The sequence below is a fragment of the Pongo pygmaeus genome, chromosome 7 (genome assembly GCF_028885625.2).
Source record: "Pongo pygmaeus isolate AG05252 chromosome 7, NHGRI_mPonPyg2-v2.0_pri, whole genome shotgun sequence".
NCBI lineage: Eukaryota > Metazoa > Chordata > Mammalia > Primates > Hominidae > Pongo > Pongo pygmaeus.
The window spans coordinates 62,429,095-62,452,387 of NC_072380.2; the positions used below are offsets into that span (position 1 = coordinate 62,429,095).

At 31.6% G+C, this 23,293-nt stretch overlaps 1 protein-coding gene across 1 annotated transcript in view; it reads left to right on the plus strand.

Annotated features, from left to right (window-relative positions):
• The window catches only part of SNTG1 (syntrophin gamma 1), an 873,149-nt gene extending 854,686 nt beyond the window's left edge, over positions 1 to 18,463 (plus strand). Inside the window, exon 19 of the mRNA XM_054499229.2 lies at positions 14,434 to 18,463. Within this exon, the coding sequence (XP_054355204.2) occupies positions 14,434 to 14,592 (159 nt within the window). The 3' untranslated portion in view covers positions 14,593 to 18,463. The remainder of the gene's footprint in view (positions 1 to 14,433) is intronic.
• Positions 18,464 to 23,293: the final 4,830 nt, after the last annotated feature.

The window sequence follows — 23,293 nt, forward strand, 5'->3', positions numbered from 1 at the left end:
GCTGAGTGGAAATGTGGAGTTAGAGCTCTACAAAGTCCTCACCAGCACAATGCCTAGGTGAGCTAAGGGGGCCACCATTGAGACCTCTGAATTATAGAGCCACCAACGCCACGTAATGCCCACCTAGGAAAACTACAGGCACCAAACTTCAATCTATGAGGGCAGACACATGTGTGACACTCAACAAAGCCATGGGAGTTGAACTGCCCAAGACCTTAGAACACACCCTTCACACCAATGTACACAGGGTGTGAGATATGGAGTCAAATAAAATTATCCTGGAGCCTTAAGATTTACTGTCTACCCTGCTGTGTTTTGGACTTATGTAGGGCCTGTCATTTATTTCTTTTTGTCTAGTTTTCCCTTTTAGAATAGGAAAATTGAATAAATGTCTGTTATACTGTTTTATCTTGGAAATAAGTAACTTGCTCTTGATTTCACAGATTCATAACTACAAGGAACTTGCCCTGAGTCTCAAAAGAGAATTTGGACTTTGGGCTTTCAAGTTGATGTTGGAAAAGTTGAGACCTTTAGGACTATTTGGAGGGAATAATTGTATTTAGCATTGTAAGAAGAACATGAGTTTTATGGGGGCAGAGGTGAAATGCTTCACTCTGAATATAGTTTGTTCCTCTGAAACTCATGTCAAAATTTGATTCCCAATACGGCAGTGGTGGAATGTGGGGCCTAGGGGGAACTGTTCAGGTCATGGGGGTAGATTCCCCCATAAATAAATTAATTCCCTGCTGCAAAGGTGGGTGAGATCTTACTCATGTGGAAATGCATTATTTCCCACTGGAGTGGTTTGTTAAAAAGAGTCTGGCTTCCTCAGTTTCTCTGTCTTGCTTCCTTTCTCACCATGTGATCTCTTTGCACATGCCCACTCCACTTTCACTTTCTGCCATAAGGTGAAACAGCCTGAAACCTTCACCAGATGCAGCTTTCCCACCTTGGACCTTTCAGTCACCAGAGTAATAAGCCAAATAAACCTCTTTCTTCTATAAGTTACCCAGCCTCAGATATTCTATTATAGCAACACAAACGGACTAAGACACAGGCCTTGTCATTACTTGACCTTACTCAGACCTTTCTCATTGGAAAAATTGCTAACCTAGGTATTTAACAATCAACAGTTTAAGATCACACCTACTTGAATTGGCAATACCAGTTGTGGCAAGAAAGATGCTGGTGAAAAACTTAAGATCTGAGGAATGAGGTTCCAATGAGGGTCTTTTATAAGCTCCAATACATTCCTGAGGACCTAATAGGGCACATGAATGTGCCGGGCTATGCACATGATGAGAAAAGATGCCTTAAACTCTCAGTTCTGGCTGGCCTTAAAGACCTGTGCAAGAAGAAAGTAAAGACTCAGAAAGAGTTGTAAATTTCCAGAGGATTAAAGAACTGCCACAAAACACACACAGAGCCCCATGGAAAAGTTGTAAGACTTTGCTTCTAGTAATTTACAGAAATATTGGTCAAAACAATAGATGACCAAGAAGCTAAATAGACAGAAATAGTCTGTTTCCTATCAGTGAAACAGATAGGAAAACAACAACAACAAACTGCAACAGCATCAGACTCTTGGGAAGAGTGAGAATCTGATTTCCAAGAATATTCTTTGAAATGCCAGTTTTAAACAAAAATTATGTGACATTGAAAAAAGTCTCAAAAGTGTGGCCTTTCTGTAAGAAAATAGACTCAATAGAAGCTTTCTTTGAGGAAAACCAGCTAGTGTACTTACTAGTAAAATAATTTAAATTGTGTATTACAAATATATTAACTGGTCTAAATGAAGCTATGCCCAAAGAATTAACCTGTTTGACCAAATAGAGAATGTTAATTAAAGGATAGAAGTAATGAAAACAATCAAATAAAATTCTTCAGTTGAAAAGTACAATTACTGAAATTTTAAAAATTCTGAGATGAACTGAACAAAACATTTGAGTTTATGAAGAAAGATTAAGAGAATATGAAGAGTTCACAATATCTCAATGTCAATAGGGCAACTGAGATTATCCAGTCTAAGAAATAACAAAAATATAAATGAAGAAAAATAGCAGAGTCTCAGAAGTCTCTATGACAGCATAAGTTATACTGTCATATATATAAAGGGAATACCAAGAAAACAAGGAGAGACATGGATAGAAACAATATTTTAAGAAATAACAGCTGAAAACTTCCCAAATTTAATATTAATATACATATTTGAAGAGCTCAATGAACTCCATGTAGAATAAAAACAAAGACATACAATTATCATGGTTGACCAGCAAAAGGCCAGAGAATCTTGAAAACAGCAAAATAAAAATGACTCACAACATGCAAAGAGTCATTAATAAGAATAACAGCTCATTTTTTTATAGTAAACTGTAGAAGTTAGAAGATAATAGAATGACACATTTAAGTGATGAAACAAAAAGGCTGTCATATAAGAGGTTCTTATTTAGTGAAACTCTCCTTCCAAAGTGGAGGAGAATTAAGTCATTATTACATATAAAAAAAAAAAAGAACATTTGCCACTAGTAAATATACACTACAGAAAATAATTTTTAGATAATAACTTGAATATACACTTAGAAATAATAAAAACACTGTTAAAGGTAAATATATAATTCAATATAAGTGACAGTATAAATGCATTTTTATTGGTGTTTTACTTCTAACTGATTTAAAAGAAAAATTGATACAATGATAATTATATCGCTGTCTTTGGGCTTGTAATATATAAAGATGTAAAGTGTATGACAATAATAACACAAAGAAGTGGGGGGAACAGAGTTATATAGAAGCAAATTTTTGAACACTATTGTTCTGAACTAGAATGTTTTAAAATATTGTTATATCCCTCCAAATAACTAATGATAAAAATAGGAGAATTAAAATTATATGTATATAGTATATATTTATATATAATTTATATAAAAGTATATACATATATATACACGTACATATATAGTGTTATAACCCCCAAAATAAAAACAGTAATGGAAAAATAAAGGAACAAAGATAAAAACTTATGATATAAAGTGAACATAAATTTTACCTTATCTATAATTGCGTTAAAAGCAAATATATTAAATATTCCAACCAAAGGCAGAGATAAACATAATAAATTTCCTTTAATGATTTAACTATATGATGTTCTCATGAGAACTTGTTTAAATTTTTAAATTGAAAGGTACTCTAGTATATATATGACTACAATCAAGACATTGACAGTGAAACAGTGAAAGCAGAACACCTGCATCCTGACCCTGTTTTATTTTTATTGTTATTCATTTCAATGTATTTTTTTATTTCTTTTGAGACTTTCTTATATATAATGGATTATTTATAATTCTGTGCCTTCATTTTCAAGTGTCAGAAGTTATTTTTGTTTTCTTTCTGTTACTCATTCTTCTGTGGTCAGAAAACACACCTTCTATGACTTTAATTATTTTAAATTTATTGAGATTTGTTTAATGCCCCCAGTATGGTCAAGTTTCTACAGAAACTTGCAAATAATGTATATTCTATTTGTATTGTCCAAAAGTTCTAAAAATGTTAGTTTGATCTTGTCAGTTGATGGTGTTTTCTAATTCTTCTATATTCCTGCTGTTCTAACTCTTTTACCAATTGTTAAGAGAGATGTTGAAGTCTTCAATGTAATTGTGTATTTATCCATTTCACCTTTCAATTCTATCAGTTTCTGCTTTACATACTTTGCATCTAAGTTATTTGATGCATACATATTTAGAGTTGATATGTTTTTCTTATAGATTTATACTTTTATTAATTAATTTGTCTCATTTTGTCCAATAATTTTCTTTACTTTGAAGTTTAGCTCATCTAATGCTAATATAACCACTAGTCACTTTTCTTCATAAAAGAACATTCTTTTACTTTAAATATAACTATATCATTATATTTAAAGTGAGCTTGTAGATAGCATACATTTGGGTCATGTTTTTTAATCTATTCTGCCAATTCCTGTGTATTGATTGGTGTATTTAGACAACTTACTTTTATTTTAATTATTGATGTGTTGACTTATATTTATAATTATATATTTGAATTTTGTTCCCTCTCTTTTCCAATTTTCTGTTTTAATTTTTCTGCCTTCATGTGCCTTTTTTGAACATATTCTTTTAGAAATCAATTTTATCCATAGCATTTTTGAGTATACTTCAACATATACTGTTCTTATTGGCTACTGTCAGTGTTAAATTTTGTATATATCTTCATATTCTAGTGAAATTAACATCTTATCAGTTAGGTGTAGAAATCTTAATATATTTTAAGTCTCTTTACCTATTTTATTTTACATTTTATAATATATATTATAGCTTATAATATTTATATATTATATTTAAGCATATATTAATATATACTTATGTATTATAAATATTATTTATATTTATAATATATATTAATATATTATGTCTTATATTTCATATTTTATACTATTCTTTATACGTTTTAAAATATTTCATTTACATATAGTAAGAACTAAACCAGACAATATTACAATTTTTGTTTCAATACCCAAGTATAAGTTAGAAAACTCAAAAGCAGAAATAAAATATTTATGGATCACTTTTCTTACCATATTCTTTCTTTCTTCCTAAGTTCCAAGATAGCTTCTATAATTATTTTCTCTTTTTGTCCTTTTTAAGCCATGCTTTTAGGATAGGTCTTCTTATTATAAGTTTACTTTGTTTTTCTTTAGCTGAGAATGTCTTGATTTTCCCTTAATTTCTGAAGCACTGTTTTGCTGGATATAGGATTCAGGATTGACAGTTCTTTTCTTTCAGCAGTTGAAAAATCTTGTGCCACTTCCTTCTGGCTGTATGATTTCTGATGAGAAATTCTCTGTCATTTGACTTGTGTTCTCCTATAGGTAAGGTTTTATTTCTCTCTTGCTGGTCTCAAGACTTTTTGCTGTCAAGTTTTCAGAAGTTGACTATGATGTGTCTTGGCAAGGATTTCTTTGAGTTTATCCTCTTTGTATTTCACTTAGTCTCTTAAATCTATAGGATTTATTCTTTTACCAATTTCAATGAATTTTCCTCTATTATTTCTTTCAATATTTTTCAGTTCCCTAATTTTTGTCCTCATTTTTTGGACTCTGAAGACATGAATAGCATATATGTATTATATATATATAAATATATATATAATATATATTTTATATATATATATTTGTTTCAGTCTCACAGTTCACTGAATAGTCTCTCCTTTTTTTGATCTTTCTTATAACTTTTTTTCTAACTGGTTAATTTTCACAATTCTTTTATCCAGTTCACTGACTCTTCTGTTCTCTTCTTTCTGCTGTTGAGCCATCTATTCAGTTTTTTATTTCTGTTATTATATTGGTCAGTTCTAAAATTTTTATTGTATTCTTTTCTGTGTCTTTTATTTCTTCCTAGAGTTTCTGTTTCTTTTCTGAGACTTTCTACACTTTCATTTGTTCTAAGCATGGTGATAATTGCTTATTGGAACAATTTTGTTGTGACTACTTTAAAATATTTGTCAACTGATTCTAAAATCTATGTCATCTCACTGTTGACATCTTTTGAATTTTTTCCATTCAGTTTGAGTTTTCACTGGTTCTTGGTATGATGAGTGATCTTCTATTGCAATTAGACATTTTTGTTATTTAGTTATGATATTCCAAATCTTACTTAAACATTATGTTTTATCTAATTTCCATTGATATATCTTTATCAATGGAATCAAATTTCCATTGATATATACTTTATCAGAGTAAGAGAGAACGCCATGTTGTTCTTGCCTGATAGGGGTAGAATTTCAGGTTTACTACTTTACTTCCATTGGAAGTTAAACAGTGGGCTCTTCATAACTGCTGTAAGAGTAGGAGATCCAGTTCACCAGTAGGCTTTCATTGATCCCGCCCTGAGTAGGGTGGGTGGAGTTATCTCATTAACATTTACCTTTAAAATTTCCTTATGTTTGTTTTACATATAATATGCAAATAATTCAGTGCTACTTAGTAAGAGTAAAAGGGACAGATATGTCTACTCCATCTTCCTAGAGAAGTAGAATTATCCAAGCTTTACAGCTAAACACACATGTAGGTTGCAAATAAAAGGATACAAATATATATATTTTGTATACAATAATGAAAAAAGAACTCGAATAACTATAGTAATTTTACAAAAAAGGCTTTAAGTCAAAAATTGTTTCAAGATACTAAAAAGGGCATTTTTTAATGAAAAATGAATCAATTTTCCAAGGAGATATTACAATTATAAGCATATTTGATGATAACAGAGCTTCAAAATGTATGGAACAAATGAGGTGAAATCAAAGAGAAAATGGAAAGTACCACCAATTAGTTGTAGACGTCAGTACCCCACTTTAACTAATGAGTAGAACAATTAGGCAGAAGAGCAACAATGATGTTGACTTGGTCAGCATGATAAGCAACCAGACATGCTGACCTGTTTAGACTCTCCACCCAATTACAGAAAAACATACATTTTTAACTACAATACACTAATATCTAAGATCTAACTACAATACACTAATATCTAAGATCACTTGTATGTCAGGTTATAAGTCAAGCCTCACTACATTTAAAATAGTTAAAATAATACAAATTATGTTCTATGAACACAATGGAATAAAATTAGAAATGAATAACAAAAGAACAATTGAAACATATACAAACATGAGGATATTAAAAGCAAATTACTAAATAACCAATGGGTCAAAAGAAAAATCACGGTGAAATTATAAATTATTGGGAGATAAATGACAATGAAATCTCATCATGCTAAAACTTATGCTATGCAGCTATAGTTTGTTTAGAGAAAAATTTTAACTTCAAATACTGTATTAAGTAATAAAAAAATCTTAAATACCTAATCTTTCTCAATAAGAAACTAGAGAAAAGAGCAAAATAAACACAAAGCAAGCAGGAATGAGGACAATTACAAATTTAGACCAAAAATAAATAAAAAAAGAATACATAAACAATTGAGGAAATTAGAAAACCTCAAATTTAGTTTTTTAAAAAGGTTATCAAGAGTGACAAAACTTTAACTAGATAACCAAACAGTGAGAGAGAGAAGATTCAAATTTTTTAAAATCAGAAATAAAAGAAGGTATATTTTAGAGATTAAAAAGAAAAACGTAACTATAAATAATTGCTAAACATTTACATAATTTAATGAAGTGTGTAAACTCCGAGAACAACACTGAGAACAATGAAACTGACTCAAAGAGAAATAAACAATTGGAATATACCTAAAAGAAGAAAAGATATTGAAATGGTATTTTTAAAACACTTCCCACAAGAAAAAGCCCCAAATCAAGAGGTTTCTCTGATGAACTCCACTAAACAATGAAAAAACAGTTATTACCAATCTTTCACATCTTTTCAAAATATAGAAAAAGGGGAAACACTCCCCTACTTAATTGAAGTTCGAATTAGCTTCATAGCAAAACCAAAACCATCAGATGAAAAGAAAGCCATAGATCAGTATCCCTAGTGGGGGTAGATGAAACAGTCTTTAACAGAATGCTTGCAAACCAATTCCAGCAACATGCAAAAATTACTATACACCATTATCACTTGGTATATATCCCTGGAATGTATGGTAGATATATATCTTAAAATCAATCAGAGCAATACACCGTATTAATTGAATAAGGACAAAAATACATAATCATTGTAATAGATTCAAAAATAAGAAAAAAATAAATACCATTTCATAATAAATATACCGAAGAAAACTAAGTATAGAAGGAATGTATATGTTCCCCCTACAATTAAGAATAAGAAAAGGATGTATGCTCTCCCCACTTTCATCAACCTTGTGTTGGAATTTCTAGCCAAGGATAGATGATACAAACTTAAATATAGAAAACGTTCATGAATTCACTAAGAAAACTATTGGTACGAACTAGTAAATGACTTCTGCAAGGTTGCAGCATACAATCCCAATGCACAAAAATCAGCTGTATTTTTATATGTTAGCAATGGATTAGAGTAGGTAAAATTAAGAAAAAATATCCATTTATAATAGCATCAAAAAATTCTAAGGAATACGTTTAACAAAAGAAATGCAAATATTGTGTACTGAAAACTACAAAACATGGAAAGAAATTCAATAAGATTTAAATAAGGGGAGCTACATCCCATGTGCATAAATTAGAAGACTTGATACTTTTAATATGACAATACTCCGAAATTAATATGCAGATTTAAGAGATCTCCATCAAAATGCCAACTGCCTTTTTTTCAGAAATGGACAAGTTGATCCTGAATGTATATGAAATCCAGTATAGCCAAAATAGTCTTGGCAAATATGTTGGAGAGAACCCACAGTCCCATATTTCAAAACACTACAAAGCTATGGTCACCATGGCTTTGTGGTATTGTCATAAGAATGGACATATAGAACACTGGAATACAACTGAGAGTGTAGAAATGAACCTTATTTATTGTTAACTGTCTTTTACCATGCTTTTCAACACAACAGAATGTGGAAAGGAACAGGTTTTTCAACAAATAGTGCTGGGAAATCTGGTTATTGAATCCAAAAAATTAAGTTGAGTCCTTTCCTCACACCATAAAATAATTACTTAAAAATGAATCATGGAAATATATCTAAGAGCTAAAACTGTAAACCTATTTGAAGAAAACATGAGATCAAATTTTTGTAACCTTGGGTTTGACAATTGTGCTTAGATTCCACACCAAAAGCACAAGAATCAAAGGGGAAAAAAATAGACAAATTTGGACTTTTTCAAAATTTAAATCAGTTGTGCTGAGTAATACTATAAAAAAGGTGAAATACGACTTACAGATTGACAGAAACATTTTCAAATCATTTATCTGTTAAGGAGACTGTATGCAAATATATAAAGGGTTTTCAGAAAAAAAAAAAAGAAACATAAATACCCCAAATAAAAATTGACAAAGGATTCGAATTGACATTTCTCCAGAGAAGATATTCAAATTGTCAATAAGCACAAGAAATGATGCTCAAATCATTAGTCATCAAAATGCAAATCAAAACCACAGTAAAATACAGCTTCCCACTCTATAGGATGGTTATAATCATTTTTTAAAAAAAGAAACTAGACAATAATAATGATTAGTGAGGATGTAGAGAAATTGGAGCACTCATATTTTGCTAGTGAGAATGTAAAATGTGGTAACTCATTTAAACAAAAGTTCAACATTTTCTGAAAAAGTGCAAGCTGAAGTTGTCATAAAACCCAGCAATTCCATTCTAGATATATTTAGAGAAATTAGAAGATATTCCCAAACACACAAAAAAGAAACTGTACACAGATGTTCACTGCAGCATTATTCACAAAAAATCAAAAGTAGGAACAACCCAAATGTTCAACAGGTGATGAATGGGGAGGAAGAGATATGTCCACATCAGGAAATATTCATCAATAAAGAGAAAAGAAGTACTATCTATGCCACAACATAGGTGCACCTTGAAAATAGTGTATTAAGTGAATGCAGGTAATCACAAAATATCTTATGTGTATGACACTATTTATATGAAATGTCCACAAAAAGCAAACCCATAGAAAGACAAAATATAATGCTTATCAGGAGATGAAGAGAGAGTAAATGAGGAGTGATTTGTACTGGGTATAGGATATATTTTTGGAGTGATAAAAATGTTCTAAAATTTGATGATGATAGTTGTACAATTGTGAATATTCTAAAATCCGTTTAATTGCATGCTTTAAACAGGTGAGTATTATACTATGTGAACTATATCTCCCTAAGGCTGCTGCAGAAAAAAGGTGAATGACACATAAAGGGGATGTCAAGCCAGGGAACATATTCACTTACACAATAATGGCATAAGTAAATCTGACCATAATGGCATTAGCAAGAAATAAACCTATGAATAATGATGGAGATATTTGTTTTTCTCTAATGACTGCAAGGCCATGAAGAATATTAGAGTTAAATCTGGCATGGAAGAAGAGATGACAATCACAGTAGAAATGAAAGAGAAGCCTATCTTGAAATCAAGAGTCATAATGGAAACATAATAATGCTATTAAGCAAGTGATTTAAGGAATGTAATTTTCTCCAGCAGTTTCAATATTTTTTTGTCCTCACATTCTAGGAGACTTACTTGAGTTATGGTTTAATGATCTATTGAATGTTGCATGACCATGTTACTGTGGGAAACAGGTATGCAAATGTAGATGGTGACTTAGTTGGCTCTCAATTGTGTTCAGAGGACTCAAGAGTTATTGACCCACTTATGCCTAGCGTTCCATTATTGGAACGCTAAGCCCGTGGGAGTTATTTATATTCTACTTCTCAAGGTCATCACCAAAGTCTGATTGCAAAAATTCAAAAAATTGCAGTCTCAGGCATAGATGAGTTGAAAGCTTTTAAGGAGCAAGCAGAATGAGGAAGATAAATTCCAGATTTTATGCCTAAAATAATACCTATAAGTTAGTAGTTTGTCCAAATTCTCAACACTTCCTGCTTTATCCTATCAGGCTATAACTTTGCTTTGCATCCCACTTAAAACACAGAATGAAGCAAAGCTACACACCACCAAATCTACCCACCTTCCTTGAGCTGATACCCATATACTGTGCCACATCTCCTGCGGCTTCAGATCAATTGTCCAGGTTTCCATCCATGTCCAGCCTCTCCATTTTCGCACCAGATCTCACCCTGCTCAAGAATACAGTTTCTACAATTGTCCTCAGATTTGATATCTCAACCATTTCATGCCAGCAATTCTCCAAATATATACTAATTTCATAAACCTTGGAAAAACATTCTTGATTTCCTATTGATATATTCCTATGCCCCCTTTAAAAAGGAAAAGAAGGATTTCTTTTCCAAAGAGAAGCTGCTTGTAGTAGACTTGCCTGTAGTAACTCTAATACCTTCACATGCAAGCTCTCATGAAGCCATTCCTGTGAAGTTTTTGTTTCCACTTCTCCACAAAACGACTCTTGTAAAGGATTAAAATGGCCCCTGTGATGCTAAATTCAATGGTCAATTTCCAGCTGTCATTTTACAAGACTCCCGTATTTTGCTCTCACTTTCTTGGCAACTACAGTTATTTCTTCTTTGCTGGTTCTTCCCCATCTTTCTTACATTTTTATACTGTGGAGTCACAGGGATGAGTGCCCAGTCATTTTCTCTACCTATCCTGCACACCTTGATCTTCTCATCCAGACCACAGTGCTTTACCTACCATCTATGTGCTGACAGAAGCTGAACTTCTATTCTGAACTCTAATGTTTCCCTTAAATCCACACTAATATACGCAGTTCTCCACTTATCACTTATATGTCTAATATGCGTTCAGATGTAACATGCCCAAAACCAAAATCTTGATATTTACTTCCAAACCTGCTTTTCCCATAATTCCTCTACTTGCAGAGCAACACTTTTTTTCCCAGTTATTGAAATATACTTTCAAATTCAACCCCTTTTCATATAGAAAACTTTGTAACTTCTCCTTCTTTCAATCCAATTCTCATAAAGCTCATTCTCAATAGTCTAAACAGAATCATCATTTTCTGACTTTTGTCAATGCCTGTCACTCCTCTGCTCAAAAATTTCCCATGGTTTCCCATGTCGCTCATAGTAAAACTAATAAAGGCTCATGCAGCATGCAAAGTGTTTTCTTTGATCTCATTGTCTGCTAAGTACTTCTTAATTCACTCCATTCCAGACAAAATAACCCTTGCTTTTCTTCTGACTCTCCTGGAATGTCCCTATCTCTGGGCCTTTAAAATTATAATTCTTGTGTCTGGAATATTTCCCCACAAACTTGGAAATGGCTCACTCCTTCGTCCCTTTCAAGTTCCATATACAAGGCAACATGAAATCTCCTTCCCACGGCCCTTTGAGTAGTCTTTGCTGTCTCCTCCGCTTTATTTCTTGACGGTAACTGTCATATTCTGACATATTATCCTTAATTTATTTATGCCCTTAGTCACATTTTGTCTCCTGTCACTGGAATGTAAGTCCCATCAGGACTGTTTTGTTCCTTTGTTTTTGTCTGTTTTATTCACTGCTATCTTTTAACAACAACAACAACAAAAGTGTAGATGCATAGGAAGCATTTAGTATTTTATTGAATGGATGACTCTTTACATTTTTGAAGATAGCTTATATTTAGTGGTATCTGAGAGATCATGATGATCATTAAGACTTTTTTTTACAAGGGAAACTTATAAGTCTGTGACTTGGTGGAAGCTGTTGGTGGATGGATAGATAGATGTTCGTCATCAGTGGATGTTTGATAGGTGGTAAGAATGCAGGTCTAGTACTCATATAAGAAATTAGTAAATGAGCAGTGTGAGTTTACATAAAAGGAATCATCGACACCCTAGGAGTGGAAATGTTTGCCAAGGCTGATCACTGAGGCAGAGGAAAGATGTGTGGGCATTGTAATGAAGAGCCAAACTTGGATCCATCTTGGTCTCCTGCTTTCTCTTCTAATCATATACTATTATTTCTTGTCTACCACTCCTTCAAAATGGGTATAAAAAGTTTAAAGTATCAATCTATATCAAATTATTGATAAATAATGGACAAGGTGGGAATAATTGAAAATTTTTATTTTTCTAAAGATGCCTGAATAGTTAGATATTTAAGGGTTGTTTATTTTTGGTAACCAAAATATAACCTCTATTTTAATAAAGAGATGGCAGAATTACCTTTGAGAAAAAGTTATTTGCCATACTATTTTTACCCAGTTGTAACACTCAACAATATTATCCTCCTTACCAAGAATGAGTTGCTTATTTTTGTTGTTGTTGTTTTATTTTTTAATAACATGCAAGAACATTTTACATTTTCCCAAAATTTCCAAACCTTTCACATCAGGTGGATTTAATTTGGGAAGATAGAGAAAGTATTCAAAATGTGTTTGGGAAATAACCCGGCTACACCAAGCATGATGGGGTAAATGGAGGATTTCCAGGGTGAGTTAAGGCAAAGGGAAACTTGCTTATTTACAAATAACATATGACTAGTGCCACTGAAGTAGATTATTATAAATAAAGTTTCTAAGATCATTATGATGGAGTTACTAAAAACTTTTTTGGTGGAAGCATCTAAGGGAATTAGAATAGTTGAATGAATAACCTCTTCTACTCTCTAGGACAAGTTGCTATTTCACAAAGGAAACTATCAAATATTGAAGGTTTCAAGGGAGCTACTGAGAAAGCATAGCTATTTCTTCTACATTATAGAGACACCTGAATATATGTTATGGGATATTGTACTCCTATTGCATGACCTGAGAAAATACTCCTTGGATGAATTATTTTATTTAAATAGCTGCCTGGTACACGACAGATATTATAATGTGTCATAAAGTATTGAATATTTTGTAATATTTTCCACTGCCACATGTAAGTTGTAAACACAGTCGTGTACATATCAATTATAATTCTAAATTCTTTATTACATATATGTAGTGAAATATATAATAAAATAGCAATGAGTTTGTCAGAAATTTCATATGCTTTATTACCCTCTAGTTATCCTCCATGTGATAGGTTCATCATATTGATTTCATTAAGCACATAAATGTATTAGGCTTTCAATCATCTTGAAATTAAAACATGTTTATGTGATTATTGATGGTCTTTAATAAAAATACTAGCAAAATCATCTTTCTAAATGTATTCTGAGCATAGCTTTAAGATTTTATAGCTATTTTGACATAATTATGGTTTGAAATAACTTTTTCTGTTTTCACTGCAATATATATAGTTTGGTTGCCACTGGTAATAAATGGGTTACAAATTTTCTTTGGTATTTAAGTGGGAAACCTATTTCTAAAAATCCAAAATGAATTAGTGAGCTCTAGTTTATTTTTTTTTTTTAGTAAATATGCCACATAAACCATTAAACAGCCAGCCACAATTAAAATTAATGCAGGAATTATTTTTTGAAAGTGAACCATTTGGCTCCTCTGGTTATTAGAGTTCATATCCCCTTACTTCTAGCATTTCTTATTCAGTTTCTTATGGCAAATATTAACTCATTCTAGAGAATACTCAAGAATAGTTTTAAATTGTTCTAATCCATATTTATCATCTGATGTGCTCACAAAGAGATAAAAATACTTTAAAAAGTACTTCCAAGTTTATCTTTAATTGTCATTATCAAGAGTAAAATTTTGACAAAATATATTTATCAGTGCTAAAACAACATTCATAGATGATAAGAGTGATTAGTCCTCCTACCTCTTATCCACCATGTATTGAAATAAATTTTCAATACTTACGATGTTTACATGTTGACCAAAAATGTCTACATTTGAAATTAGTTTCCATATGTTACATATCATAGATTCTAGATAAGTGTATTGAAATTGAAAAAAATCTAGTTATTATAAATTTTTAAAGACATTAATTTTTATGTTATCTGACCTGTTTCTCTTTCCCTTTCAGGAGTTGGAATTTTCTAACTTATTTGCTGTTCTTCACTGCATTCATTCCTTCTTTGCTGCCAAGGTAGCTTGTTTGGACCCTCTGTTTTTAGGCAATCAAGCTACTGCTTCTGCTGCTGCCGGCTCTGCTACCACGAGCAAAGCAAAGTATACAACTTGACATACTGAACTCTGCATTGACACACACCATGACTGTATAAGCAGAACACATTTACTCATCATTTTAGACCCTAGAGAAAACATAACATCACCAAGTCGACAGTGGAGGCAAATAAAAATTTCGGCAGAAAAAAGGTCATATGGAACCTCAAAAGCACTTCTATTCTGGATGCCATCTGTGAAATATACTACATGAACAGAACAGCTTGTTCTCACTCAGTTGCTTTGTACCAGTAAGTATATTGCTTTCACCAAAAGTGGAGACAAAAGAATGAATTATTTGAAGAAGTATGTAAATAATATAAAAATAGTAAGCTACCTATAAATAAAAATACTTATTAAATGATTACTTCTGTATTTTAGATTATTTTGTATGACTAGTACATGTTGGGCAGAGTCATAAGAAAACGAATGCCCTATCATTGTATTATGAGGGACACAAAAGAGTTAAAAACCATAAATCAGCAAGGAGCATGCAAAAAAATCTCATCAAAGAAGGATGCACTTTAATTTGCTGATGTAAATTTGCCCTTGTGTTCTCATCCCATGATTTGACACTGGCACTCCAATTGTTTTTATCTTATTGTAAATATTCTGAAGAACTTCCAAAGGATAATTACATTGACCCATGATAAATACAATGTGAAATGGACTATTCTGCCTTGGATCACTGTTATTGAAATGTCTTCTTAGCTGCCAAAGTCAATCAAGTATGCCAACAGTGTATTAATTTAATTATGAGTCATGGAAAATTTCATGAACCTCTCATTTCTTCCTTGGTTTTAAAGAGATTTATATTTTACCTAATAAGATTTATTATCAAGTTAAAGTTTCATAAATTTTCAGTGAACCCAAAACCTTTTGTAGAGAAAATAATATAAACAAATATGTCATGAGAAACAATTCTTTGTAATCTGAAGTCTACTAGCTAACCATGAACTAAAATGTCCCTTGAAAACATTCCCAAAGCTATTACATATGTTAATTAAATGACATTTTTCCATTTTAGTACTATTTTATGGAAACAAAGGTGATATTTAAAGATAAAAGTTAAAATTTTTTATCCTCCCTTGTCGTGGAAAGTGATTAAGTAATGCCAACTATGCAGGTTATTTTAGATATTTTGTCCAAACAATGTAAATGTGAAAGGCTGGGAAATTTGAAAGCCTTAGAGGTGTGCAATTTACTCAGATTCCAGGTATTATACAACTAGTTGTATAACATGGAACACATTCTCTGTCCTTTAGTGCAGCTTTTTTGAGATATTTTAAAAAGTCAGCTGTGTATGTAAAAAAAAAAAAAAACTTTTTTATTGATACACATGCTTCCAGGTAAACCAAGTATTATGTGTGTCCTTGTGGAGATAACCAAGTATCTAATAAATTGATTCAATTTTCTTTTTTTTTCAAATATGTTTTTAAAACTCACTCAAGAAGGAAACAAAGTGATTTCTATAAAGGACAGATTTATTAATTTAAAAAATTAATATCAAGTTGTTTTTATACTCATGATTCATTAATTTATTTTGCATTGGATTAATTTGTAAATACCTCAAATTGAAAAGAAAAAGTGAGGTTTTATAATTGTCACTGGGAAAATGTTAAACTGAATCTAACATACCTTACCTAAAGAACTGTGGCAAATTACAATAAACAGTTTCAGTGTAATGTATTTTGACCATAAAACTAAGTACACATTTGTAATTAGGATAGAACTTTAGAATTATTGCACACTATATTGATCAAATACAACAGTCATTGTAAAATTGAAACCCACCAAAAGCAGGCTTCAGTAGTAGGCCACTTCTGAACTTATGGAGAAAAAGCAGTGGGATACATCGAACTTAGAATTTTCAGCTGTGGCAAGTGGTTCATTATAGAACTTCTGCTTCCAACCAGAGCTGAATCTCAGTGTGCCCCATATTGGGGTTACATGAATGTGTCCACAATCTGGAAGGCAATATGACGTGGGCTAATTATCCATAAGCAAAAGAAAAACATTTCAATAGTTTACCTACCTGTAATAGAATGATTTAAAAATTGTGAAATTTTGTAAACGTTCCATTTTAGAATTTAAAAAACTTATTAACTGTTAGCTATCTTTTTTGTGATATTATGAAAATTTAGCCTATGCTCGTGTGTGTTATGAAGGAAAAGGTGCACAATGAGATATGTATAAATATATATCTCCTCAGAGAATACACATACACCTACATATGTATTTATATGCATACATGTGTGTATATATATATATAAATATAATGAAATGCTGACCATTAATTATATTAGAAGAATATGTTTTGTGTACATACATTTAATATACTTTAAATTACATTGTAAAATGTAGCTTGATTAAAAACTTATGACAATACCATTATGATTATTTTTGATACTATTGATAAAAAAAAGCCGTGATTTTTATTTAACGTGATTAGTACAACAGCCAAAAAGTAACAAAATACTATTCTCATTTTCATCAGTTTAACAATTAGTATTTAATGTTTTCTTTACAATGTGATGATTAGTCATTGGCATTTGTTATAACTTGGACTACTTGAATGAGAAAGCTTTGAAATGAACAAAAACACTTACAAATTTCTATCTCTCATATAATTTAGGTTTACATGTAAGAGATTTATTCATAAAATCCTAGTTTGTACATTAAGCACATTTTAACAGCAAAACACTAATGTGTTAACCCCTCCAGTGCCTTGATATGTGTGAGCGTGTATGTGTGTTTGGGTGTGTGTCCGTGTGTGTGTGTGTGTGAGTGTGTATGTTTTATCATTAAAGGATTCATTACAGTGTACATAACACAAGCTTAATGAGGAATATTGTAGGTATTTAGGTCAGATAATGAAGTTCAAAGTCATTTGAAAACTGCTAACTACTATAATAATGTCTTTTGCCTGATAAAGAATAACAATTCATCTAAGCCGAAGTATATTACAGAAAGGGCACTTATAATTTGTTAAAATGCAACAAGTATTTATTTAAAAAATAGTTTAATAGATAGTGTAAGTGTAATGTATATCCGAACACTTATCCAGCTTTTTTAAAATGGGAGGATAATCAGGTAATTATTTCTTGCCCATATTTCAGGCATGTACCAACTTATAATTTTGAAATCTTCGCTCATAAAGCTGTCATTCAGCAAGAAAAAGAAAGCAATTACTTGAAAATAAATGTCAAGTCCATATTAGCCATGCAAGGAGAGAAATTTTCCTTTGGGTGCATTAGTTTATAGGTCAACATTTCCCTCATTTACAGTGATGAAGCTTGATCATGAACTTTGTCTATGTTGAATGCTGGATTTAAGAAAAGCTTGATTTATTACTGAGAAAAATTAATAATCCTAACAATAATTTAGAATTACTGCTAGAAATCGGCAGTGTGGAGAAGCTTTAAAAGCACAAGGATGATCTTGTGCTTAACCTTTTAAGGTAAGTGTAGATGTTCGGATACTAATAACAAAGATTTTGCTACTATTAATACTGCTGTGCTCATACTTTCTCCTTATGAAATTGCTTTATTCATACTTCTAAAATTGTTCTTCATTGTTTATTCTTACTACCGAATACTTTAAAATCATAATGCCACTTATTTGCACATTTGAATTTCCTTTTGAAAATAAAATATTATAAAAGTTATATATTTATACATATTAAAATGCAATGAAAAGACCAGAAATATAAAATGTAAATATATTTATTTCATTTTGAATTGTTTTGGTGGATGTTTGTAAAATGTAAATTGATATCTGTGACAAAAATTTGTCACTTCATTCTTTCAGTTCATTAATGTACTACTAATGAAACCATACTTTTTTAAATGAAGCATACTGGAAAATAAAAACAAATACTTTTTACTAGATTTGGGTTTTCATTTCTTTGGGTTTGATTTGTAAGTTTTACGTATGTTTAAAACATGATCCTGAGAGATTTAACTTCAATGAAAAGGTTTAAGATATGAACAGTGTACATATAAGTGCAAACTATGTGGTACATAATCTGTTCTGGTTGACAAATATTTATGAAGAATAGACATCTAACTCCCAAATGTTCCCAAAGTTTGAAGAAAGATGGTATTTTTCAAATTACTTACCCAACTGAGTTACAACTTCTGAAAAATATGACGTTTGATATCACTGTAATTTGTTTATCAACTCTAGTGCCCTTTCTGTAGATTAAGATTTTCTATGTTGACATCCATGCCATCTACAAGAGAGTCTGTTTTATTTCTTCCTTTTTATTAAGTAAGTTTTAATTTTGGCTTCCTACCATATTACACTGGTTGAAACTTCCAATTTAACACTAAATTGTTGTTTAACAACTGTTGAAAGTAGACATCATTGCATTGTAAATGATTTTAGGGGGAAAGCATTCAATCTATCACTGTTAAATACTTTGTTGGCATGCGTTTTCAGTAAATGTCTTTATCAGACTAAGCAAGTTTCTATTTCTTCGTAGTTTGCTGAGAACTTAAAAGTTCGTAATAAATTATGAATAAATACTAAATATTGTCATAGGCTTCTCCAGCATAATTGAAAGGATTACATGATTTTCATACTGAGTAACACTGATTCATTTTCAAATGTTGAACTATCGTTGCATTGCTGGGATCAACTCACTTGGTCATAACATAGTATCCTCTTTATAAATTGTTGGATTTAATATGAATTATTCTCTCTCTTTTTTTGTGATCATTTCTCCCCAGAAAGTCTTCTTGGTTATATTCTCTTTCAAGAAAACACCGATCCTGATCTCTTTTACTGTTTCCACAAATATTCTGTAACCGTCTTGGCCCTGAGTCTACTGGAGCCCACCAGTCTTCTTTGGCAGCTCCAACCAGCTTTGGAGTTTTCTAGGCATGAGTCAGATACTACTATTCCTTAAGTCTCATGCACTCTAGGGACCACAGATGAAGAATTTTTGTTGATTTTTTGCAGATATTTCCCACCCCTTTTGTAGGTGCAAGAAGCACCCAATTGCCATGTTAGGCAGGAAAACAGAAATGTCATAAAAGTCTTACAATTCAAAAGTTTCCACTAGATTAGGAATTTAACACAGGCAAGTAAGGGGAGAAGGAAGGGAACATACACCTGAAATGACAATTACATTTAAGAAAAATCCCACAATAATATATATTTTTTAGCCTGGTGAGGCTGGTCTCGAACTTTTGGGCTCATGCATTTCACCCACCTCAGCCTTTCAAAGTGCTGGGATTACAGGCGTGAGCCACTGCACCCAGCCCACAATATATATATATTTTTTTGCATTGAAGGAAATGCACGAGTCCACTTTTGTGTGGATATAATTATTAAATTATTTGGATAAATATCAATGAATTCAATTGTCAGATCATTGGATAGGAATATATTTAGTTTTGTAAGAAATTGCCAAATTGCCTCCCAAAGTGGCTATGCCATTTAGTATTCTCACAAGCAATAAATGAAAGTTTGTATTGTTCTTTGTCCTTGCCATAAATTTATATTGTCAGAGTTCTTAATTTTAGCCACTCTAATAGGTGTATAATGACTTCCCATTGTTGTTTTAATTTACAATTCCCTAACTCTCTTGTTTTTAAGAATTTCTGTTATCTACTTATGCTAAAGAGAAGGCAAAGATGGAAAAATGTAATGTGATGAGTGTTTGCAAATAATTGTAGGAGGACAATAGAGACAGCTGACAACTCTTCATAATGACATTGGACAGAAATTTACAGTACAGTAAACATGTAGCTTAAAGATATGTAAGGACACAAAAGAATGTAACTGTGCCTCAGATTGTTGTGATAAAGGCCAAGGCTGAAAGAGAACATTAGGTATACCTGTGAAAATAATTTATGCTATGATAAGGAATTTGAGGTTTAGTTTATTGACAATTGGAAGATTTTAGAATATTTTAACCCAGAAAATTACATCAATAGCTTTTTAAACAATTATATTTATTGGCAATATGAAGAATAAAATTAGAAGCAAGAAAAGAGTGATTATAAGTTTGAGAATAGCCAGAAATAAGTAAATCCTTTCTAGTTGATTAAATTCTCAGAATGATTAAAATCTCTGATAAGCTAGAGAAATAGAAATAATAAAAATGTGTAATAGTGTGTAGTCCAAGTATAAACAGATTTCAAATGAGAATATGGAAAATTGTAAATATTTTCTTAAATGTGCTTATCTTTGTGAAAAAATCTAAATTAACAAACTTGGAATCTAATCTATCAGCAGGTTATTATAATACTCCCAAGAGAGTGTGTGTGATCACAATTTGCATGCTTGATATTCATGTTGAATATTATAGAATAAGCTCTGCATAGGAGTATCTTGTAAATTTCCAAGAGGTTAATAAGAAACAACAGGGACAAACCTGGAAGAAATGAAAGACTTCTCGAGTGAGAGACAGCTGTTGTGTTAGGCTAATTGTACATAAAATAATAAGAAACTGTAAAGGAAACATGGCAAAGCTATTCTCAGTAAAGAAAACCATTCCACCAAGAACATGTAGATTATTTAACAGTGTTTAAGAACAAAATTGGTATTGACGGAACTTAACTTGAACCAGACTGTTATAAAGATGCATCCCTAAGTTAATTATAACATGCCGCAGGATAGGGCTCTCTCTTTAAAGTTCATCTTGTTTGCAAGCTGTGACTTACTAACAAATAGATTGCATGGGAAGATGAGTGTTATCACAGCAGAAAATTATCTCCAATGGTTCATATCATGGTAGAGAAGGATGAAAATATTACTGAAAAATGAAAATTCTTTTTCACTATTTGTACTATACTTCTTATGTTTTCAGATTTGCATTGCATTGATTCTTTATATTAGCCTAATCAAATTAATCTCTTGAAATTTCAAGATCCATCCAAGTAATTAACATCCTGTAAATACTAAGACAGATATAATAGATGTCTTAATAAGAAAAAATAAATATTCATTTCCATTGTTAAATAAAATTTTTATATATAAGTAGTTATTAAAAATATTACAAATTAATTAATATTGAGGGAATCCTGTCTTTCCTTCTATCGTTTAATAGTTGATTTCTCAGGTGGCTTTGTAATGGGTCAACCTGTCATATGAACTACATTTTCCAGAAATTCCTTTCTTGTAGACTTTCATTGAGGGTAGCCACAGGAGACATTTTGCACGATATTTGAAAAGCAGTGGTCAAGCAACGTACTGATTTTATGCTTGGTAGGTACTACTGCAACTCACTTAGGTTGTGGCTGAGTCCAGGCACTGCTGCAACTCACGCAGGTTTTTGCTCAGCCACTGTTTCACCTCACTGGTATAGAGCAGCAGCCAGGCTATAACCAGGACAGTTCTCCAGTGAGCCTTCCTTCAGTTTCTACCACACGTTGGCAGGTGCATGTTTAAGTCCTCTCTCCTGAAATATAATCGCATCTTTAAACAGGAAAGTGGGAGATGATGTAGTTTTCAGTCCATCTGCATGCCCTGCAGCTCATTAGTTCATGATTATGTGTTCTAGTTTAGTTTACTCCCGCTCTTCCCCACTTGACATCCAACTTCCCTTACCCATTGCCTGCACAGGTGCAAAGACAATAGACTTGCAGAGACTGTTTAACCAGCTCTCAAAGGTGGGGAAGGTCAAGTCCCTGAAATAAATTTATATATTTACATACATATAAATATACCAGATAAGATCAATATCTCTATCTCCTGATTGTGCTGCATTGTAGTTGAATCTTTTATGATACTTTTGCAAAATGTTTATGAGAATATGAATTATCAAAGAGCATTAATAAATATTTTCAAATTCAGATGGCAAACTCTAGTTTAAAAGAAGTTCAACTCATGTAGTTTGATTTTTTTACACCTGTGGAAGTCATTCAATTGTTATTGATTATAGAATTTTCAGAGTACTCAATTGTTGATAGTTGAAAAGAAATATCTGTTGGTGCAAGACGTATCAGAATCTCAGTCAGAAGAAAATCAGTTAGAATTTAGAGTCAATCAGAAGCAATGGTGTGAAGAGATTTAAGGATCATTCCATTCTTATTTGTCGAAAAAGAAAATGGAAACAAAAAATCATTGTTATCGTACAAACTCACACAATTGGTAGACATAATCTTGAATATGATATCAAAATTACAGAGCTGAAAAAGAGGCCCAATGGAGTACCTGAGAGCAAGTCTGCACATAGGATATGGAGTAAGATCCAGAGACTTCGACACTCATGTTACTTCACCATCACCATCACCAACAACAAATGATATATAGTGGCTTACGGGCATGAAAAGAATTTGAGGCATTTTAGTAACTTTAACCATGTTACTGTCCACTCTATACAACCTACCTTTTAAAAAAAATTATTTATTCAATAGTTAACATGACTATTTTTATAAAATCAGCTTTCAGTTTTGAATTTTTAGGGCTAACTTTGTGAATGAAACATTCACAATAGCTAGATCATCTATAATCCTTTCAAATCAATTATTTGGAAAGAAATGGATTTAATTACACATAAGTGCTTACAAATATATAGGCAAAACATTTGAATATATTCTCCTTCTAGATCGTCCAAACCAAATCAAATTTTAGAATGTTATCAAATTATACAAAGAAAATAAGTGTTAGGATATACATTAGAATCTGTCTTCTAACCCCCAGATTATTTTTAAATCATTGTATTATAGTTACATATCTAATTTTCACTCATTTTCTTTTTCTTCTGA